Source organism: Telmatherina bonti (assembly GCF_933228915.1).
Source record: "Telmatherina bonti genome assembly, chromosome: 23".
NCBI classification, from domain to species: Eukaryota; Metazoa; Chordata; class Actinopteri; order Atheriniformes; family Telmatherinidae; genus Telmatherina; species Telmatherina bonti.
This window is the reverse complement of record NC_136632.1, coordinates 15,126,226-15,145,508: the sequence shown is the minus strand read 5'-3', so window position 1 is coordinate 15,145,508 and position 19,283 is coordinate 15,126,226. Positions and strand designations below refer to the sequence as shown.

The 19,283-nt window shown below is 40.9% G+C and overlaps 1 protein-coding gene across 3 annotated transcripts; it reads left to right on the top strand.

The window, feature by feature from the left end:
- Nucleotides 1-310: 310 nt before the first annotated feature.
- On the top strand, nt 311-8,979 carry creld2 (cysteine-rich with EGF-like domains 2). Of its 3 annotated transcripts, none has more exons than XM_079263210.1 (10): nt 311-637; nt 797-879; nt 1,135-1,245; nt 1,580-1,671; nt 2,053-2,229; nt 2,340-2,438; nt 6,285-6,368; nt 6,627-6,722; nt 8,191-8,334; nt 8,433-8,979. In XM_079263210.1, exons 1-10 carry the CDS (start codon nt 494-496, stop codon nt 8,477-8,479), a joined length of 1,077 nt encoding a protein of 358 aa, XP_079119336.1. In that variant the 5' UTR covers nt 311-493; the 3' UTR covers nt 8,480-8,979. The 3 variants fall into 3 exon arrangements, with proteins under 3 accessions (XP_079119336.1, XP_079119335.1, XP_079119337.1); XM_079263209.1 differs by having other exon boundaries at nt 8,430-8,979; XM_079263211.1 differs by lacking the exon at nt 6,627-6,722 and having other exon boundaries at nt 8,430-8,979.
- The last annotated feature ends 10,304 nt before the right edge of the window (nt 8,980-19,283 follow it).

Below are 19,283 nucleotides of genomic sequence, written 5' to 3'. Positions count from 1 at the left end.
GCTTTGTGTTACATAAAGTTAAAATAGTATCTTAATTTATTTTAAAAATAGGAATGAAAATGTTTTTATAAATTTTACCAAACAAAGTGCTCTGAAAACGTTTTTGAAATATATATTTCTGTGTAATTATTTGGTTTCTTGAATTTTCCACATGGGGTATTCATTTTATGTCCCGCGCGTGGCGGCTTGGGATTGGTTTCATATTTGATTGACAGGCACTTAAACCTATTATGATAAGCCACAATCCAACAAGAGGCTGACGCGGAAAACTAGAACCACAACCTTTTTTTTTTTTTCCTGCAACCGGCATGTAAATAGTAGGCTACTTTGCGGAGCTTTGCATAGATAACTCTATCTTTGATTTAATGTTTAAAACAACTCACCTAGATGTGTCCGACTGTTATAGCTCTATCATTTTAATTAAAAGCAAGCTTACGAGTAGTTGAAGCGTACGTCCTGATATGAAATTGTGAGTAAATTAGTTTCTGCGGAGATGCTGTCAAACGGTCCAGAGCTGCGTCTTCTGCGGTTATTGTCTTGTGTCATTTTTGTTTTACTTTTTCAAGTCAACGACGCCAAGAAGGATTTAAAAAGTGCATGTACCACATGCCAGCAAATCACTGACAACTTTAAAAAGGTTTGAGCTTTTTACTACCTTCTCCCTTTTCTGTTTACCACCTGATGTGAATGAATGTTTCGCTCTTATTTCGCTTACTCTTCTTTACATTAGATTGCACCAGATTCATTAAGTGTGTAGCTAAATGCAATATTTTCTGTATTTTGTCATGTTTAAAAGGGCTTTGAAAGAACAGCAAAGCAGAACTTTGGAGGGGGCAACACGGCCTGGGAAGAGAGGAAACTGTCTAAGTATGAGACCAGGTGAGAGACTTCGAACTGTCAAGTCTAAACTACAGGTCAACCTGCCACAAAACTGTTTGTTGTGCACCAGATCTGATCAACATTTCAAACAAGATCCATGCATGTGAGTGCACCTAAAAAAGGCAGATATTTTCGCACATATTTGTAATGCTTCTTGGTGGATCACCAGTTTTCTGTTTGTTTGTGTGTTTTTCCCATCATCATCCTCTTCCTTTGCCTTGTTGTGATGAATGTCTTTTTATTGCTGTTTTACAGTGAGATCCGCCTGATGGAGATTGTGGAAGGTCTGTGTGACAGCAGCAGCTTTGAATGCAATCGCATGGTAGAAGAGCATGAGGAGCATTTTGAAACCTGGTGGTTTAAGCGGTGGGCATCTCTCTAAATTTGAATGTCATGGTCAAATACAGATGTGAAGTTTTGATTAAGTTTCTGATTTAGAAAAAAAATCCCTGCTTAAGCTTTACCTAAACTGTCCATTTAAATGCACTAAACAAGACCAGGGTAATGTTAAAAATCAGGCATAAATCCCATGCAGTTTTCATAAATCTTTTACCTGGATGTCATTCAGTCTGTGCACATAATCAAAGACATCCAGATGATTATGCACTTAGACATAAAATTAAGAGTTATGTGTTTTTTAGGAAAAGATTTTTAATTGTATCATCTATGGTAAACGTCATCCCTTCCTGTTGTAATGCAGGAAAACAAAGCATCCTGATCTGCACAAATGGTTCTGTGTAGACACCATCAAAGTGTGTTGTCCAAAGGGAACATTTGGACCAGATTGCAATGGTAAGAAAAGCATCTTATTCCAAAGGACATTAGTTAAAGTATGTACTTTGCATGACAACAGAGCAGGGGTGCCCAAAGTCGGTCCTCAGGGGTATATATCCCTTTTCCCACTCACCTGGCTGACATTAATCAGATCCAACAGTGAATGAAGTTCTGCACAGTGGATGATTAATTTGAGTCAAGTGTGTTGGAACAGGGATACATGGAAAACCTGCAGGATTGTGGCCCTTGAGTACTGGAACTAGACACCCCTGCAATACAGGCCCAGAAATTTGAACACAAAGTGTTTGTTTGTTTTTGCTTTCTAAAAAGAAGAGATTAAGATTACAGTTAAAAATAAAACTAATGAGGTCTTAATGAGAGCAACTCTACTCTTTGAAGCTTGTGTGGGAGGCTCGGAGAGACCATGCCATGGAAATGGAATGTGTGATGGTGATGGAACCCGCGGCGGGAAGGGAAAATGCAGCTGCAACCACGGTTATCAGGGGGAGTTTTGTTTAGACTGCATCGACGGTTATTTCAGCGAAGTCAGGAACGACACTTTCTCTTTGTGTACAGGTAAAACTCACTGCTGGCTGGCATATCTTTGATTTATTTGAATAAGCTACCCAGATGAAAGAGGAGTAGGTGAACTTGTTGTAACTCTTGGGCTTCCATTTCTACAACAGAATGCCACTCTTCTTGCAAAACCTGCACTGGAGCAACCAATCAGGACTGTGATGAGTGCAAAGAGGGCTGGGAGGAGGATGACCAAGAAGCTTGTGTTGGTAGGAACAACAAAAATGAGATAAATCTTCTTACATTACTCAAAGAAGACATTTCCATTCGCACAAACATTTAAAATCTAATGTATTTATGGAAACAATGGTAAAAATGGCAGAATGATGTCTCCACTCCATGTCCATCATCCATCCATCCATCCATCTTCTGCCGCTTATCCGGGGTCGGGTCGCGGGGGTAGCAGCCTAAGCAGGGAAGCCCAGACTTCCCTCTCCCCAGCCACATTTGCCAACTCTGCGGGGGGGATCCCGAGGCGTTCCCAGGCCAGCCGAGAGATGTAATCCCTCCAGCGTGTCCTGGGTCTTCCCCGGGGTCTCCTCCCCGAGGGACGTGCCTGGAACACCTCACCAGGGAGGCGTCCAGGAGGCATCCTGACCAGATGCCCGAGCCACCTCAACTGGTTCCTCTCGATGCGAAGGAGCAGCGGCTCTACTCTGAGCCCCTCCCGGATGACCGAGCTCCTCACCCTATCTCTAAGGGAGAGCCCAGCCACCCTGCGGAGGAAACTCATTTCAGCCGCCTGTATACGAGATCTCGTTCTTTCGGTCACGACCCACAGCTCATGACCATAGGTGAGGGTAGGAACGTAGATCGACTGATAAATCGAGAGCTTTGCCTTCTGGCTCAGCTCCTTCTTCACCACGACAGACCGGCGCAGAGCCCGCATTACTGCAGACGCCGCACCGATCCGTCTGTCGATCTCACGCTCCATCCTTCCCTCACTCGTGAACAAGACCCCGAGATATTTAAACTCCTCCACTTGAGGCAGGACCTGACTCCCGACCCGGAGAGGGCAATCCACCCTATTCCGGCTGAGGACCATGGTCTCAGATTTTGAGGTGCTGATTCTCATCCCAGCCGCTTCACACTCGGCCGCGAATCGCTCAAGCGAGAGCTGGAGATCACGACCAGACGAAGCCAACAGGACCACGTCATCTGCAAAAAGCAGGGACCCAATCCTGAGGCCACCAAGTCGGATCCCCTCAACCCCTCGGCTGCGCCTAGAAATTCTGTCCATATAAGTTATGAACAGAATCGGTGATAAAGGGCAGCCTTGGCGGAGTCCAACCCTCACCGGAAACGAATCCGACTTACTACCGGCAATGCGGACCAAGCTCTGACACCTGTCGTACAGGGACCGGACAGTTCGTACAAGGGGGTCCGGTACCCCATACTCCCGGAGTACCCCCCACAGGAGCCCCCGGGGGACACGGTCGAATGCCCTCTCCAGGTCCACAAAGCACATGTAGACTGGTTGGGCAAACTCCCATGCCCCCTCCAGGACCCCAGAGAGGGTATAGAGCTGGTCCACTGTTCCGCGACCAGGACGAAAACCACACTGCTCCTCCTCAATCCGGGATTCGACTATCCGGCGGACCCTCCTCTCCAGGACCCCTGAATAGACCTTACCAGGGAGGCTGAGGAGTGTGATTCCCCTGTAATTGGAACACACCCTCCGGTCCCCCTTCTTAAAAAGGGGGACCACCACCCCAGTCTGCCAATCCAGCGGTACTGCCCCCGATGTCCACGCGATGCTGCAGAGGCATGTCAGCCAGGACAGCCCCACAGCATCCAGAGCCTTAAGGAACTCCGGGCGGATTTCATCCACCCCCGGGGCCTTGCTGCCAAGGAGCTTTTTGACCACCTCAGCGACTTCAGCCCCAGAGATAGGAGAGTCCACCCCTGAGTCCACCAGCTCTGCTCCCTCATGGGAAGCCGTGTTGGTAGGATTGAGGAGGTCTTCGAAGTATTCCCTCCACCGACCCACAACGTCCCGAGTTGAGGTCAGCAGCTCCCCATCTCCACTGTACACAGTATTGATGGAGCACTGCTTCCCCCCCCTGAGCCACCGGATGGTGGACCAGAATCTCCTCGAAGCCTTGGACACTCGGGTGAAGAGGGGGGCGGAGCTGTCAACTGATCACCACCTGGTGGTGAGTTGGCTCAGATGGTGGGGGAGGAAGCCGGTCAGAGCTGGCAGGCCCAAACGTGTTGTGAGGGTCTGCTGGGAACGTCTGGCTGAGTCCCCTGTCAGAGCGAGCTTCAACTCCCACCTTCAGCAGAGCTTCGAACATGTCCCGGGTGAGGCGGGGGACATTGAGTCCGAATGGGCTGTGTTCCGTGCCTCTATTGCTGAGGCGGCCAGCCGGAGCTGTGGCTGCAAGGTCGTTGGTGCCTGTCGTGGCGGTAATCCCAGGACTCGTTGGTGGACACCAGCAGTGAGGGATGCTGTCAAGCTGAAGAAGGAGTCCTATCGGGCCTTCTTGGCCTGTGGGACTCTGGAGGCAGCTGATGGGTACCGACGGGCTAAGCGGCATGCGGCTTCGGCCGTTGCCAAGGCAAAAACTCGGGCATGGGAGGAGTTCGGCGAGGCCATGGAGAAAGACTTCCACTCCATGTTGTAGTTAGATATTGGGTTCAATTGTAAATTATACAAAAGGGTCACATTCTGTCCTTGGATAAAATATGCCTTTAGTTGCAATGTACCATACTATGTTTGAGTCTTGAAACTCCTCTTGTTTCTTCTTTTATAATACTTGAAAACAGGAAGTGGGTGCAGAAAATCATTCAAATATTTGTCAACATTAGTGTAAATACTGTATAGGAGACTTTTGCCTCCTATACAGTAATCGTTGTGCCACTCTTAACAAGTTTGAATATTCGGTATGACCCGCTTTATTTTTCCAACATATTCTTCTTTGGATGTTACCTCTTTTTACTCTGTTTTCTATCTAGATGTTCCAGCACTGCTTTAAGAATGTTAACGTGAATGTCCAGACTCTTGGGTGGTTTCATCACTTCACTTTACCAATTTTTTTCAGTCCTGTTCTTGTGTCATTTGGCATACCTCAGCCTTTTCTCTCCATTTCCTTACTTTTATCATTGCTTCTAGACCGCCACCACTCCATGGACACTGTATCTGATGAGGCTTCAGTAAAACAGTAGATGGATGAATTGAACATCCAGATGCATTTATGTATTTGCTGTTCTTACACACAGATAAGATTTTTGTTGAACTTGTTACTTCTTTTGTTCTCTACTTTTCCACTACTTTAAATCTCACAAAGGACATACAGTGTATGCCATGCTGAGAAATGCAGAGATTTTGGTTGACAGCTCTTTGGGAATCACCTTGCTGTTTAACATCCATCAAACAAATTTCTGCATGGCTATAAAAACTGGAACACATTGTGTCTGTCTTTCTAATCGGCTGCAAGTGCAAAAATATCTAAAGATAAAGTTTTGAATTAGCTTGTGAGTTCTTTACAAAGTTGTCTATTATGTGTAGACAAAACACTGGTTTATATATTTTCCAGATGGCTTTTTTTGTTTTGAATGATTTGAAAATTAGGGTTATGTCGCTAAACAAACAAAAGAGCAAAAAAAGAATTCCTTTAAAAAATAGGTACAATGATTGGGTTAAAGAGAAACTTTCTGAAAGCTCAGAGAAGCAGTGGGACCAGTGATAAATTAAAATAATGTAATATTTATTGAAATTAATTAACAACTAATAATAACAATAAAGAAAAAAGAATAAAAATAGATAGAATAGAGTGGTTCAAGAATTATGTAGTGCTTTATATTTATCAGGTGTATTTGGAAAGTTAATCATATCCACGTGAAACAAACACAATTTTACTTCATTGTTATCTGGGAACATTTAATCTGATCAAGAACTCAAATTTAATGTGATATAATGGCTTTCCTAGTCTGCAGACTTCCATTTTCATAGTGAAAAGATAAATGCTTTGGTAAAGGCATATTGCAAACATGTTTTCTGTCTTTCAGATGTGGTAATAGGATTGATCTCACCACATTCTGATGTGTTGCAGATGTAAACGAGTGTGCCAAAGAGCCCTCTCCATGCCAAGAGAATCAGTACTGCCTAAACTCTGAAGGCTCTTATTCCTGCAAAGGTAAGAATACATAAGCCGTGGGTGTCACCTGTTTGCTAATACTGCACAACATTTTAAACAGTAAACTCTGTATCTGCTGCAATTTAAAATGCTGAACTTACTTTAGTTTAATTGGGAAATATTCATTCCTTGTTTGTTACAGTTGTAGGGTCTGGATTTCTTTTTTTTTTTTTTTATTGCTGTCGGCTACAGGAGTTATTACATTAAGGAGTATTGAAATAGTTTCATATCAGTTGTCTCTGTGCTTGCACCTCGCAGCTTGTGACAATGCATGCACTGGCTGCACAGGAGCTGGTCCTGATAAGTGCCAGACTTGTGCCAGCGGTTACCAAGACATAGAGGGGACCTGCACAGGTGGGAACAAATGGTTCATTGTTTGTTGCAAGGAAAATGTAGCCTTTTTAACACAAAGTTTAGCTTGAAAAACACAAGTCACAACAACAACATAAAAAGGAACTAAAAAGAAAGAGATGTGTTTTTATGTTAAAGGTAATGTTTCCCATAGTTTCAGACATTAAAACAAAACCAGACCAAATGGAGCCAGAAAGCAAGATAAGCAAGATACGGAGTTCCAGACCGGCAGGAAGTAAATAGAGAAATAAGGGGTCACACTGACCATCACTGCTTCAGAGTATGGGACATACACAAACACCCCAACATGCATGAAGGCAGACAATTGATTTTAGTGGTCTGAGTTAAATATTTAAATGAAATGAACAAATCACAAGTTACTTTTGGGCAGCAAATGTGTCTAGTTCTTACTCATTGTGTTTTTTTTAGTTTTCTTTGTTTTGACTATTTTGGGTCTTTGTGTGTGTAATGTGATGTTTGGTAGCGCATAGATAACATGAAAGCGGAAAACAAGTACAAGTACTGGTCATATATATATATATATATATATATATATATATATATATATATATATATATATATATATATATATATATATATATATATATATACATATACATATATACATATATACATACATACATACATACATACAGTAAAGGGTTGATCTCTACCAACTATTTACGGTAGTCAGGGTAGCAACAGTGGCAGCATGTTAAGGGTTTTCATGAATTTTATTGTAAGCCTATATGAAGGAGATTATGCCCAGTGCCATAACACTGACACATAACAAGGGCAGCGCCATGTTTAAAAGTTGTGCTGAGGTGTGTTTTTTTGTTGGTGGTGCTCAAGTGTTCATTTAGCTTCTTAGAAGTCAGTCATTATGTGTCTCAACTCTAATAGACAAGGTTTGTTTGTTTTTTTAGTCATTTTAAGTGTGTACACAGTTAAGAGTCTCACTTGGCAAAACAACTTTCTTTTTTTATCTGTGGTGACGTGCATCCTGAATTTTCTGGTTTAGACTGATTCTGCAAAGACACTAATATTATGTTTACCTTTCCACTGAAATTGACAAAAGACTCCGTCAAGGGTCTGTGTTTTGTGTTTTTGTATATACACTAACACTATAACGGCTTATTCAGTGAAATCTGTTTACTGGACTACAGATGCAACACATCCTGTTCAGTACACCTGTGCTTTGTCACTTAACAGATGAGAGTAAAGCAAGGGATATTCAGTGGACTGTAATCTGCTACATGACCACTAGATGTCACTAATCCGTCAAGTTGTTCTTGAAGACGGGCATCATTTTGAATGTGATCAGAAGCTACAATATCAGTGATAATCATAAAAATGTAGGAAACAAACCTTTGTGGCACAAAGTAACAGAATGTATTCACGCACACTAAAAACATATTTTTACATAATTACATCTGCTTGGCTCATCAGACTCGGGGTTTGTATTTTCCAGATATTGATGAGTGTGCACAGTCCGAGCCAGTGTGCACAAAGGAGCACCAGGAGTGTGTCAACAATCAAGGTAGTTATTCATGTGTCTGCTCCAATGGACACGAGGAACAAGATGGCGAGTGTGTCCTGACGCAACAACAGCAAGGTGAGAAATGTCACTTTAATTCGAGAACTGGTCAGCTATCTACTGGTTTGACTTCAGCACCTGTAACCATCTGCCATCCTTCCTTAACACACCAGAAGAGACGGAGGCATCCCAGACTGACTCAAGTCCACATGGTGAACTTTGATGTCAAAACAAGAAATCGATGGGACCAAAGCGAAGGTTCTTCACCGTTGAACTGTCGACCACCTGCACTTAAGTTACCAGCTGCTCTCAAAATCCATCAAGACTGTGTTTTCCCTCAATGGATTAAAGAACAGAAAACTTGACATTTTATGCTTTCAAAATGAAGCATTTGTTTTACAAGGTTTGTTGTTTTGTTTTAAAAATGAAAGGTGTTTCAAATAAAGGTTAATTATGTTCAATTTCTAGTTTTTTCACATATGTGGAGTAAATTGACGACATTGAAAAGACAAGGTTGTATTTAGCTGCAGTGACCACAGATGACAGCATGATGGCACTGCAGCCTTTTGAAAAGTGAACACATACATACTCCTACCTGTTACAAAAGCAACTGTGAGTGTTCCTGATTTAGAAAGGACTAGATGACATGTATGGTTTTAATAATTGACTGTCCAATTTATATATACCATCTTTATGTTTGGTAAGATTATTTAACTTCACGTCAGCACATTTTATATCTTCCATATTTGAAAACATCTGTATTAATCCACAAATTTACTGTAGATGTCCTGTGTGGATGGAAGCATATTGATCTAACCCAGGTCTCACCTTGCAATGAGGCTTCCTAGCTTCCTGAGGGATTGTGTCATTTGTTTTGACTCTCCAAGCCTGCTTGCAGTGGAAGAAGCAGCCAGTCGAGACCTGTTTGAGCTGGTAGTGATGCAGCTGAGACGCAGTCACACCACAGACCTCCACCCCCACCCCTTTCACTCTTCAGCAGTGGATGTTAACTGTTATGGGAAACAGATTGCCAGGAAGGATGAGCAAAGGCTTTTTCCCACATTTCCATCATATTATGCAAGTCATCTATGAAAACTGTCATGGTGTAAAATTTCTGTTTTTGTCGCTCAATAAAATCAATGAGATAAGCGCACAAGGAGTGCCAAATCAGGGAATCTTTTAATATTATCAGAAGCTCAAGGGAGAACTTGCTTTTCTGTAGTTGAAGGGTAAGATGAGGTCCTGAGCAAAATGGAGTATCAGTGAGTCAGCAATCTGAGTAATACATGAGTCGGTATATCTAATATTGGTGCTTCTACACCCATCTAGGTGACTTTAGTTGATGATGCTTTATCTCCTGAAAAAAAGATGTTCTCCACTTTCACTACCTCAGTAACAGCTCAAGTAGAAAAGTGGAGGGATTACATTGCAGCAACCTGATGCTAAGTGACAGGGTACTGTAATCACAACAGAGCCACTTGGCTCTTTTCTGATTCACATGGATTTTTGGATTTCCTCCACAGAGAGCGAGCGCAGCAGAGATTTTCACTGTGCAATCTGCCGTAGGCTTAATTTCACAACTATTTTATCAACCTGACACACAAAGCGGCATCGCAAAAGAAAGTTTAATTATATTTGTGTGTGAAGTTTGCATTCAGTTTGGTTGACCACATGGAGAGCTTTTCAGGAGAGAATTTCTGGGAAAATTTGATATGACGCACCCAAGACTCGATTTTCATTGGCACCATGTTTGTTGTGGGCATTCAAAGGCTCATGCTAGCATGACACTGGCTAAAGTTTCTCTGATTCTGTTTTCTGTCAGCGGTCTAATTGGGTTTTGGCCTTTTGTAAAATTTTGAGAGATTCCTTTTAAATTCTTAAGGAAAAATCGAGATTCACACTGCTGTTTTGAACAAACTTATCTCCGTTACGTTTGCAACAGAGTTTCCAGCTGAGTGTAGCAGCATGCTAATTCAGGTGGCTAATTCTGAGGTTCATTTTATAAGAACAAGTGCTGAATTGTTTTATAAAGTTATTTGAATATTAGACTGGGAAAGCGAGAACTCTGCATGGTTGTGCTCATACTGCAATGTCCTTCTATAAAATACATGTGCAAAAGGGTTGGACCCTTAAACCCAAATCTAAAATTGCCTTAATGGGGGACTATGCTCTCTGATTGTGGTTCTACTTACAGACTATGTGCTTGTGTACCACAGGAAACTTTTTATTTCTCCTTTTAAAACTGTTGGAGCATGACCAGTCATAGTCCATAGAACTACTACAATATTTTTCTGCTTTTTTAGCTTTATTAGACAGTAGATACCTTCCCATCCTTCATGGTGTAACTACGGTAAGTCACAGCTGTGCAAAACCACTGCAATGGGAGGCAGAACAGATTTCAGTTTTCCCCTTTAGGACAGCTGTGTCCACGTTCAGATCCACCATCCTAAAACACCTGAATCAAATGAATAGCTTTTTTCCAGACCTCTGCAGAGCAAACTCAACAGCTGTGGTTTGTGCATTTGTGAAGTAGATTGTAGGTTTTTTTTTTTCTTTATTTCTTTTGCTTTTCATGCATAAGTTCTACTAAGCAACACTGCTCCCATTGTTTCTAATGGTACTTCTCAGTTTTCTGCATCTGGGTAAGCATTCACAAGTTCTCTGAAAATGTACTAAACACACACTGGAAGAAGGCAGAAGACAGGAGTCCCCAAACAAATGCAAATGCATATTTAACGTTGTGCCTAAATATGCATTTAATGTATATTAAAAAAAGAGAAAATGACCTGGACTCAAGATTTTTCAGAGCTTAATGACCTTCCCAAGACAGCTCCTCTAAACACCAGGTTTGCCTTATGTTGAATTTAGAGCATTGTTTATTCCCAAAGCTGGCCTGCCTTTTCATTCAGCAAAGTGAATCCCTGATCTGACCCCACAAAACGTGCTTCAAGATGTGTTTGTGTGCTGGACCATGTGCACACATGCTCTGTAGTTTGGAGGGGCACCCTTCTCTTTTCCCTTCACTTTGTGGTGTTTTTTTTCACTGCCAGTAAACCTCAGCTGTGAAGCACATGGTCCAGCTGTAGTGGGGTGACCATGAGGACACTGGCAGGGTTACCAAGGCAGCCTAGCATCATGTGGAGCAGGAAAATACACTGACACTGAGCTGATAGCACTATAATCTCCTCCACTGAGAGACATTTTTCCTTTCAGCTCGCCAAGAAACCCTTCTTTCCATCCTATGACACAAAGTTGTGGCTCTAATTCTACTCTTCTTCCTCATTCACCAGGGCTGAAATCTCAGAACTGCTTTTTTGTCAAAGCCATCCTTAGCCGACAATCTTCATTGTTTCATTCTAAGGCAGTGGGACAGGGATAATCATAGTGGTGCAGTCCAGAGGGGAAACTGCACGCTAAACTAGAAGCCAGATGTGGCACCATGCGCTTTTGTTGTCTGTTAGCGGTCTGCGCCGCCTCTGATGTCAGGCCGTGCTTAAACCTGCTGCTCTTTCTGATGCGGTTGAGTTAGCCTTCCTTTCACCCAGCTGGACACTCAGCCACCAACGATTAAGCCAGACAAATTGGAAACTCTGCAGGGTCGACTGAACGGGAACTCAGATATCAAACTTTTCAAAGGGCAATGTGAGAACTTTGACCAGCCCATGTGGACAATGACTCTTTATAAGATGCAGACTTTGGCGGGAAGTGAGAGCATTAAATGAAGGACAGGAGAACAGCTGGGGCCATAGCTTTGGCTGCCTGTCTCTGGTTAAGGAAGGGAAATTGGAAATCTGTGTTGTGTGCAAAAGATATATAACACTCTGCATTGCAGCCTGTGTGACCCCTGAAACACAAATGATACTTTATGCTGGATTTCATCAGAGAGGGGGTTTAATTAATCTAGTTTTCATATGAGGCTACAGAGAAATATACTCATTGACATCTGAATGAAAGTTTATCATCACTGAGATTTGTGGCAGGATGACCATACTGATAATTTTATGGTCAGTGTATCAGAGCAACAATCCTATTGAGTTATATTTGAGAGCTTCAATTGAAATATTATGTGCCTATAAGCTCAAAATGAATGCATGGATATCGAGCGCGTATGGAATGCTGCTTGAGTTGCATTTCTGACCACTGATTTAATATGTTTATCCCCGTATTTTGTTTTAATTCCACCAGCTTTTGAGGGGCTATGTTCAGTTTTATAGTTACTTTGGCTGGTTTTGCCTGTAGCGGCTCCCACAATTGAGAATATCAGCAGCCAAAAATGTTGTTAAAAGAAATATGTGACCCTCTTTCAAAAGGGTATTCTCTGTGGTTTCTGTCCGTTACTTGTGTGCTCTGTGATATTTTTATTTTTTAGCCAAACTTTCCTTAAATTTCTTGATGCAGTATAACAATTAGGCAAATGGTGATCTGCTAGAAAAGCTACACAATCTCAACCGAGGGATGAGACGCCTTTAAAATGTAACCAAATATTGTTTTGGCTGTCAAAACCAGGTCTCTTGTAAATGAGACCGCTTGTCTTTATGGGACTACCTGTGTTAATAAAGGTTAAAAAAAAAAAAAAGTATAAATAAATAAAAACTGGGAAAAACAAAAGTAAAAAAATGTAATAAAAAATTTAGATGTGATCAGGACAGATTATCATGCTGTTGAGAGAACTGAGATGCACTTGCACCATGACGACAAACCACAAAAAACTAAGCTGTTGCAAAAAGCTGAGCTGTTTGTCTTTGACCTCCCACTGCTCACTTCATTCACATCAAAATCAATATGTACAACTGCAAGAAAAAAATCTGTATGATGATGTGGGGGATCCCATCTTTTCCTCACATAAATGTGAAATGGTTTATAATGGGCCAAAGGAGAGAATAAAAATATAAGAGTTGAACCCCAAATTTTCAGTCCTGAGCTAAACTGAAATGAAATCCCATCCATTGACTCCATTCTGATTTCTTATGCCTGCCTGGCACGAGTTTTAAGTCAATGTCACGTTCTATTTGAAGAAAAGAAGAGCTAATAAGCCAGTGCTAGTAACTTAGCATGATAACATGTGATGTACTATACCAGCAACCCAAAACAGATGATTTTTTTTTCTTGTTATTTAACAATTTTTTTAAAGGCTGAATCAAAGTTTAAATATTTAAGAATAATACTTTTGAAGCTTTAAAATCATTATTTCAAGTTCAAGGTTGCAGAGCCACTTTTGCACTTTGGCAGATGTACTCACTTTGGCAACCTCTAAGAAGAGCTAATTCAGCATCCTGTCTCTTCTCTGAGCTTGCTGTAGCCAATAAAAGTTAATCCAGTCCTGACTCTTGTATATTCTCTTTCCCTTACATTATCTCTCTTTTCTTACTAGCTTCCTTTGACAATTTCTTTTTGCTTTCTTTCCAGAATATGCCACAGTGCATATTCAAAACAGCCAAAGTGTTGATTTGCATTTGCTTCTGTGTGACAAGGTGCTCTAAAACAAAATGATTCTGTCTCATGATGCACTTTTTCCTGGCAGGGCAATGACAGCTCCAGGAATGTGTATAATGAATGTCAGTATCCCACTGAAACAAGTCAGAAGCACCGAGTTAGAAGGTCTGAAACTACTACTATCATTTTACAACAGAATTTAACTTGAACAGTTTGCACCAAAAAAATATTAAAATGAGTCAATAATTTGGTTCAAATTGAAAGCTGGTGTGGTGTGTCATACTTGGCTATTCTATTTTCATATCCATTTGAAATTCACTTTTTAAAAAGAAGATTTTTACAGCTACAAACCATGCATCAGTGCAGAGTGATGGGTTTTCATACTCATGAATGTTTATCTAGTGTGTTCTGTTCATTCTTGAGGGGAACAAACAGAAAAACATAAGAAAAATTTAAATTATTAAAAGCTTTATTTTCACAACTGCATCTGAAGAAGCACAGAAATAATAGATTCGCAAAACATTCAATAGCACCGGTGTTTTGCTTTCATGTCTAAAAACAATGTTCTACCTGGGAGCGTTCTGTTCGATAATAGGCTGGAACCAGTCCAACCATTTTAAATTATTCACCAGATTATATGGCCCTAATGATTCATCGTGAAGGAAAAGTTGGAGAAAACGAGTCATTTTTGTTTGTATTTTTCCAATATTTTATCTGATAAGATGCAAGAACTGTATCTTTATACGTGCTACCTATGGACATAAATATGATGCTACAGTTTTGATGTATTTGAATCATTTATACATTTCCTCTGCTTTCTTTTGCGATTCTCTGACTAGGTTTTTTTTTAGAGGTGTTTTCTGCAGGAGAAGATCAAGAAGGATGAGCCAATGGTATCGTGGTAACTGGTATGCTCTCAGCTGTCCAGAGATTTTGCAAGCTGGTAGGATAGACTGATGTTGCCCGCTTCTGTTTGATCTTAAAGCCAGCGTGTGTGTCTTTATGTGTCTGTCTGCACAGGCAGGTGTGCATGTGTGCCTGCATAACAGTATGATGAGATTAGTCTTGTGTGCGTATGTTTGTAAGAACGGCAGTGTGACTGTATTGTCTGGCCTCTGATCTCTCACCGCCATCAGGAATGAGAGGAGACAGTGAAGGGACTTTGATCTTCTACTGCTTTTCGTTTTTATCTTCTTCTATTTTCCAAAGAAATACTGGAGTCCTTCTTTTTACAGCCTTTGTCTTTTGATACTAAAAGGCTGAATTAAAAAAAAGAAATAACAGATTAGTAGCTATTCATTATGCATGGAACCAGACTTTTAAATTACTCTTTCTAGGATATTTTATTGGAATATTTTATTGTATCTGGGAGAAAGTCAATCAGAATACAATCTCTAAACAAGCAAATACCACCTCAAGTCAGTATTTATCAATCTTCATACTTCCAACTTTGCTCATTTAAAAACACACACCACATAATCTCCTTCACACATGCCATGCAAGCACAACTAAACAGGCAGGAATTCCTTAGTTATTGTCTCTTAACTGATATAGATAAAAAACTAATAATAGAAATAAACAAGCATCTGGCTGGACACTGCTGCATTTAAGTACCATTTGCCACATTAATGTTATGCTTTAATGTTATATTTATTATGTTTCACTTCAGGGCCCTGGTTTCATTTGTTTATCACATTGCAGAGTATGTGGCCATGTCTGTATGTGGAATCTCTGTAAGGAATGGCATTTTTAGTAAAAAAAAAAAAAAAAAAAAAAGCATCATTCAGCTGTTTTAGATGTACTCATTGAAGAAAAATGTAATTATTTTAATTAAACACACAAGGTTTTACCTTAATATGCACCAGTTGCTTACTCCTTGTACAATTTGATAATCCATCACAAGCTAGCAAGTTATAATTTTGTTCAAATAAAAATCACATTTTTACAGCCACAATGGATTGAAGTTTTGTCTTTATATTTTTCTTTATTTGATCTTGTCCTGTGCAGCATTATATTCACTGGTGGTCAGGCTGCAGCATCATGCTAGGCAGATTTGTTTTGCCAAGTGGGATCATGGTAGATGAAACCTGAGTGATTTTTAAAGCTACCCTTGTTCTTTATCTTAACTATTGCTAAGTTACACGTACATGAAGGATCTGACAAGGGGAAATAGAGATAATTAGAGTGAAACTAAGGCAAAGAGACAACTATACAACAGATAGAAAGGAACAGCTGTTCAACCAGAAAAAAATATCCTTTCAGTTGGTGTAACTGTAAAGCAACACAACAGAAAGCATCCTCTGGCTCCTGCAAGGAAACAAAGCTGATAATCATCAGGGGCACTTACAAAATGTGGCTGGGGAGAGGGAAGTCTGGGCTTCCCTGCTTAGGCTGCTGCCCCCGCGACCCGACCCCGGATAAGCGGCAGAAGATGGATGGATGGATGGATGGCACTTACAAAATGACAGGTTCAGAGATATCTTAATCAACAACAAGCCTAACAGTAGTAATAAAAATGAACAAACAAACAAAAAAAAAAAACCCAGAATACCTGTTTTCTGCACAACACACTGATTGTTTAAGCATGCAAGTTAGCAAATGTGATTGCAAAAATAAGGAATGAAAGTGTGACTGTGCAAATGCAACTGCAACCATGCAAAGATCAGAGGCCAACTTGGGAGCCCAATACCTGGATGACCAGCAGGGACCTGAGAGCAGATGTCCCAGGCAGCCCCACCATAGGGACAACTACACACCAGCCCAGGAGACGGCAAAGAAAGACCCCATCCAAAGCCCCCAATGGCCATGGAGCACAGACTCCATATATAAAGACAGTTAAAAAGGTTTTCACGAAACTCTTGCTCTTTAGCTCTGTTTTTCCTCAATCTCATTGTTGTAGGTTGCTGTTAACACAATTTCACTCAATTCTAATAAATTTTTTGTGAAATGTAAACACCACATTGTGTCACGTGCCACTAGGCCCCCGCTACAGCTAGCTGCCTTATATTTTGCACATTTTTCTCAACGTTAATAAACATTAACATCCACATTAATGTTGTTTAAGACACCTAAAGGATACAAAAAAAAACCATATATAATATATATAATTGTCACTCAACTGTATCCCCATCTCAACCCAGTAACATGTAACTTATATCCTATTGAAGCTCAGATTGTGGATGTTTGCAGCTGGTAGATGCTTGTGAGCCTAAAAGAATGCATGAGTAAAGTCAAAGTAACTGGCAGCTTCAGGCAGATGTTCAGCACCTGATTGGGTAAACAGTGGAGTCGAAGTCAACACATGCTTATCACCATGAGTTTCATGTCATCCTGTTTAAATGAATTCAAAATTTGAACCCGCAAAATGTAAACCTAAGAATAGCTGTGTCGGTGATTGTATTGGTGAAAGTCTGAGCCACTTCACAGGGTAGCTGTGAAGCTTTTTGTCATGAATTAGCAGAATTTTTTTCATTGTTTAACCTATTTTAACCCCTTCAGTCACATAAAACACAGGCTGGATTTCCACATCAAAGCATTTTTCTCTCAGGCTGCTGGACCCAACCTCAAAGTGTTTTTCCCAACCTTTTCTCTAAAACCAGCTGTAAAACCCCAATGGAGGCGGAGAGCGGTGTTCCTCTCTTCTTATAGCAGTGTGTGGTTGCCATGGCACTTAGGTGGTGTTGACACTGGAGGGTGCAAACAAGATGAACAGGAATAAGGTGGCGGTGTGCAGGGTGAGTAAAGAGATTACACACAGTTTAGGATCAGTGATTCTGAATCTCGTTTGAGCCAGTGTGTCCATTATCCAGTTTCCTTACAGCCCCCACTATTAAAATGTAACCTAAGGTTATGTTTACGCTGCAGGTCTTACAACTCGATTTTGTGTTTTTGCTTGTTTTCTTTTGGTTTTTGGATTACAGTTTAAATGTAACCACCATCAGAGTCTAATGTAAAAAGTTTATGACCGCAAAGTGACTGGCATGTATAGAAGAAGACGTAACATACATGTAGTATACTGTGTTTACATAAGTAAATAGGGATGCCACACACATGCAAACCTTAACAGGACAAAGCGGTATTGAAAATGAATGAATGAATGACACTAAATTAGTGTGACCTCTACATCTGATGATTCTTAGCAGGTTGCACAAAAGTCCACTCCAGCCGTAGTGTGCCATCAAATCTATCTTATTCCAGTACTTTTAAAAAATGATTTAGGTGTTTGGTGGGTTACATTGAGTAACAACGGATAAGACTTGACAAGAAATTTGAAAGCAGTGCCAGTTGTAGGCGTGACTCTCTGAGTGTCCTCACAGTTAAGTATACCTATTAGAATGGAATACCCCTGCATATGATGCAAAGAAAACCACCACATTTATGAATGTCTGGTGTGCTAGTCCGAACGGGTATGCTAAACAACACACCAACTGCATTGACAGGATGTAGCCTCCACTGAGTATAAAGGGTCCGCTCTACCAGGGGAGCCAAACGTAAAACATGTAATGATGGGTCTTGACCAAACAAAATCCTGATGCATGTTTCCAAATAATCGATTAGAAACAATAATTTTGAGGCGATTTTGCGCTATAACAAAACCTGCATTTTATCTAACAGCCAGCAGGAGGACGCTCCTGTGGATAACAAAAAGAGGTCTAAACGGAAGTTTGGGGGAATTTTTGCCCTACGACTAAATTCATGATCTCCATGAGCATTTCCTCCATTAGCATAGACCAATGACATCTTAAAACCAGAGAAGCAAATAAACTGGTCCAAGGTGGACACCTAGTGTTTTCTGGCATTATGGTCATTTGCTAAAATAGAAAATAAATTGTACTGGGGCATCTGAAAGCCTGTCTGTGAGCAGCGAGATAACCGCATCTGGCTACAAACCTTACATCGATCAACTGATTAACAAAAGGAATGGATATACAGCAGCAATACCATGGATGACCATGAAAAAAAATCTGTTCTTGTAGACCGGCCAACAAACCCAACAACCACTGCTGTGAACTGCACCACAGCTGAGTCCATCTTCCATGGTGGGTGATTCTTAGGGGTAGCTGGGACTGCATCTTAACCTGGTAAGGGAAGCGGTTTTATGGCATTACCACTACATAACAAGGTGAAAGAGTGTATGAACAGATTATGTAATGATGCAGTACTGACTCGAATTCCTCTGAGGAAAACAGAACAGGTTCTTTGGCAGTACCACAGCTGAACCAAGTGCTCTAGCACCAGCGCCAGTTCATCTCTGGTCGGAAAAGAAATGTTAATGCACTGTTGTTTGCCCTTTATTTTTGCTCTGACAGAGGTCAATAAGGGAAAAGCTGTGTTGCAATAAAAAGAAAAAAAAAATCTCTGCAGCTGCTGTCTGTGCAGCTGTGTTTTGACCCGTGCTTCTTTGCTCTTTATTGTTTTTGACATTGTGTCCACTTTGGATTATCAGCTCTCACTAACTTAGCAAGTAGCATTCACAGTGATGGGTCAGTTTTCTACTCTGGATGCAGAAGTGGAAAACTTAAACTGATAGATGGGTGTTTAACCTTACTTGTATATATATCTGGACTCTTCAAATTGTATTTTTTTTTTGTTGT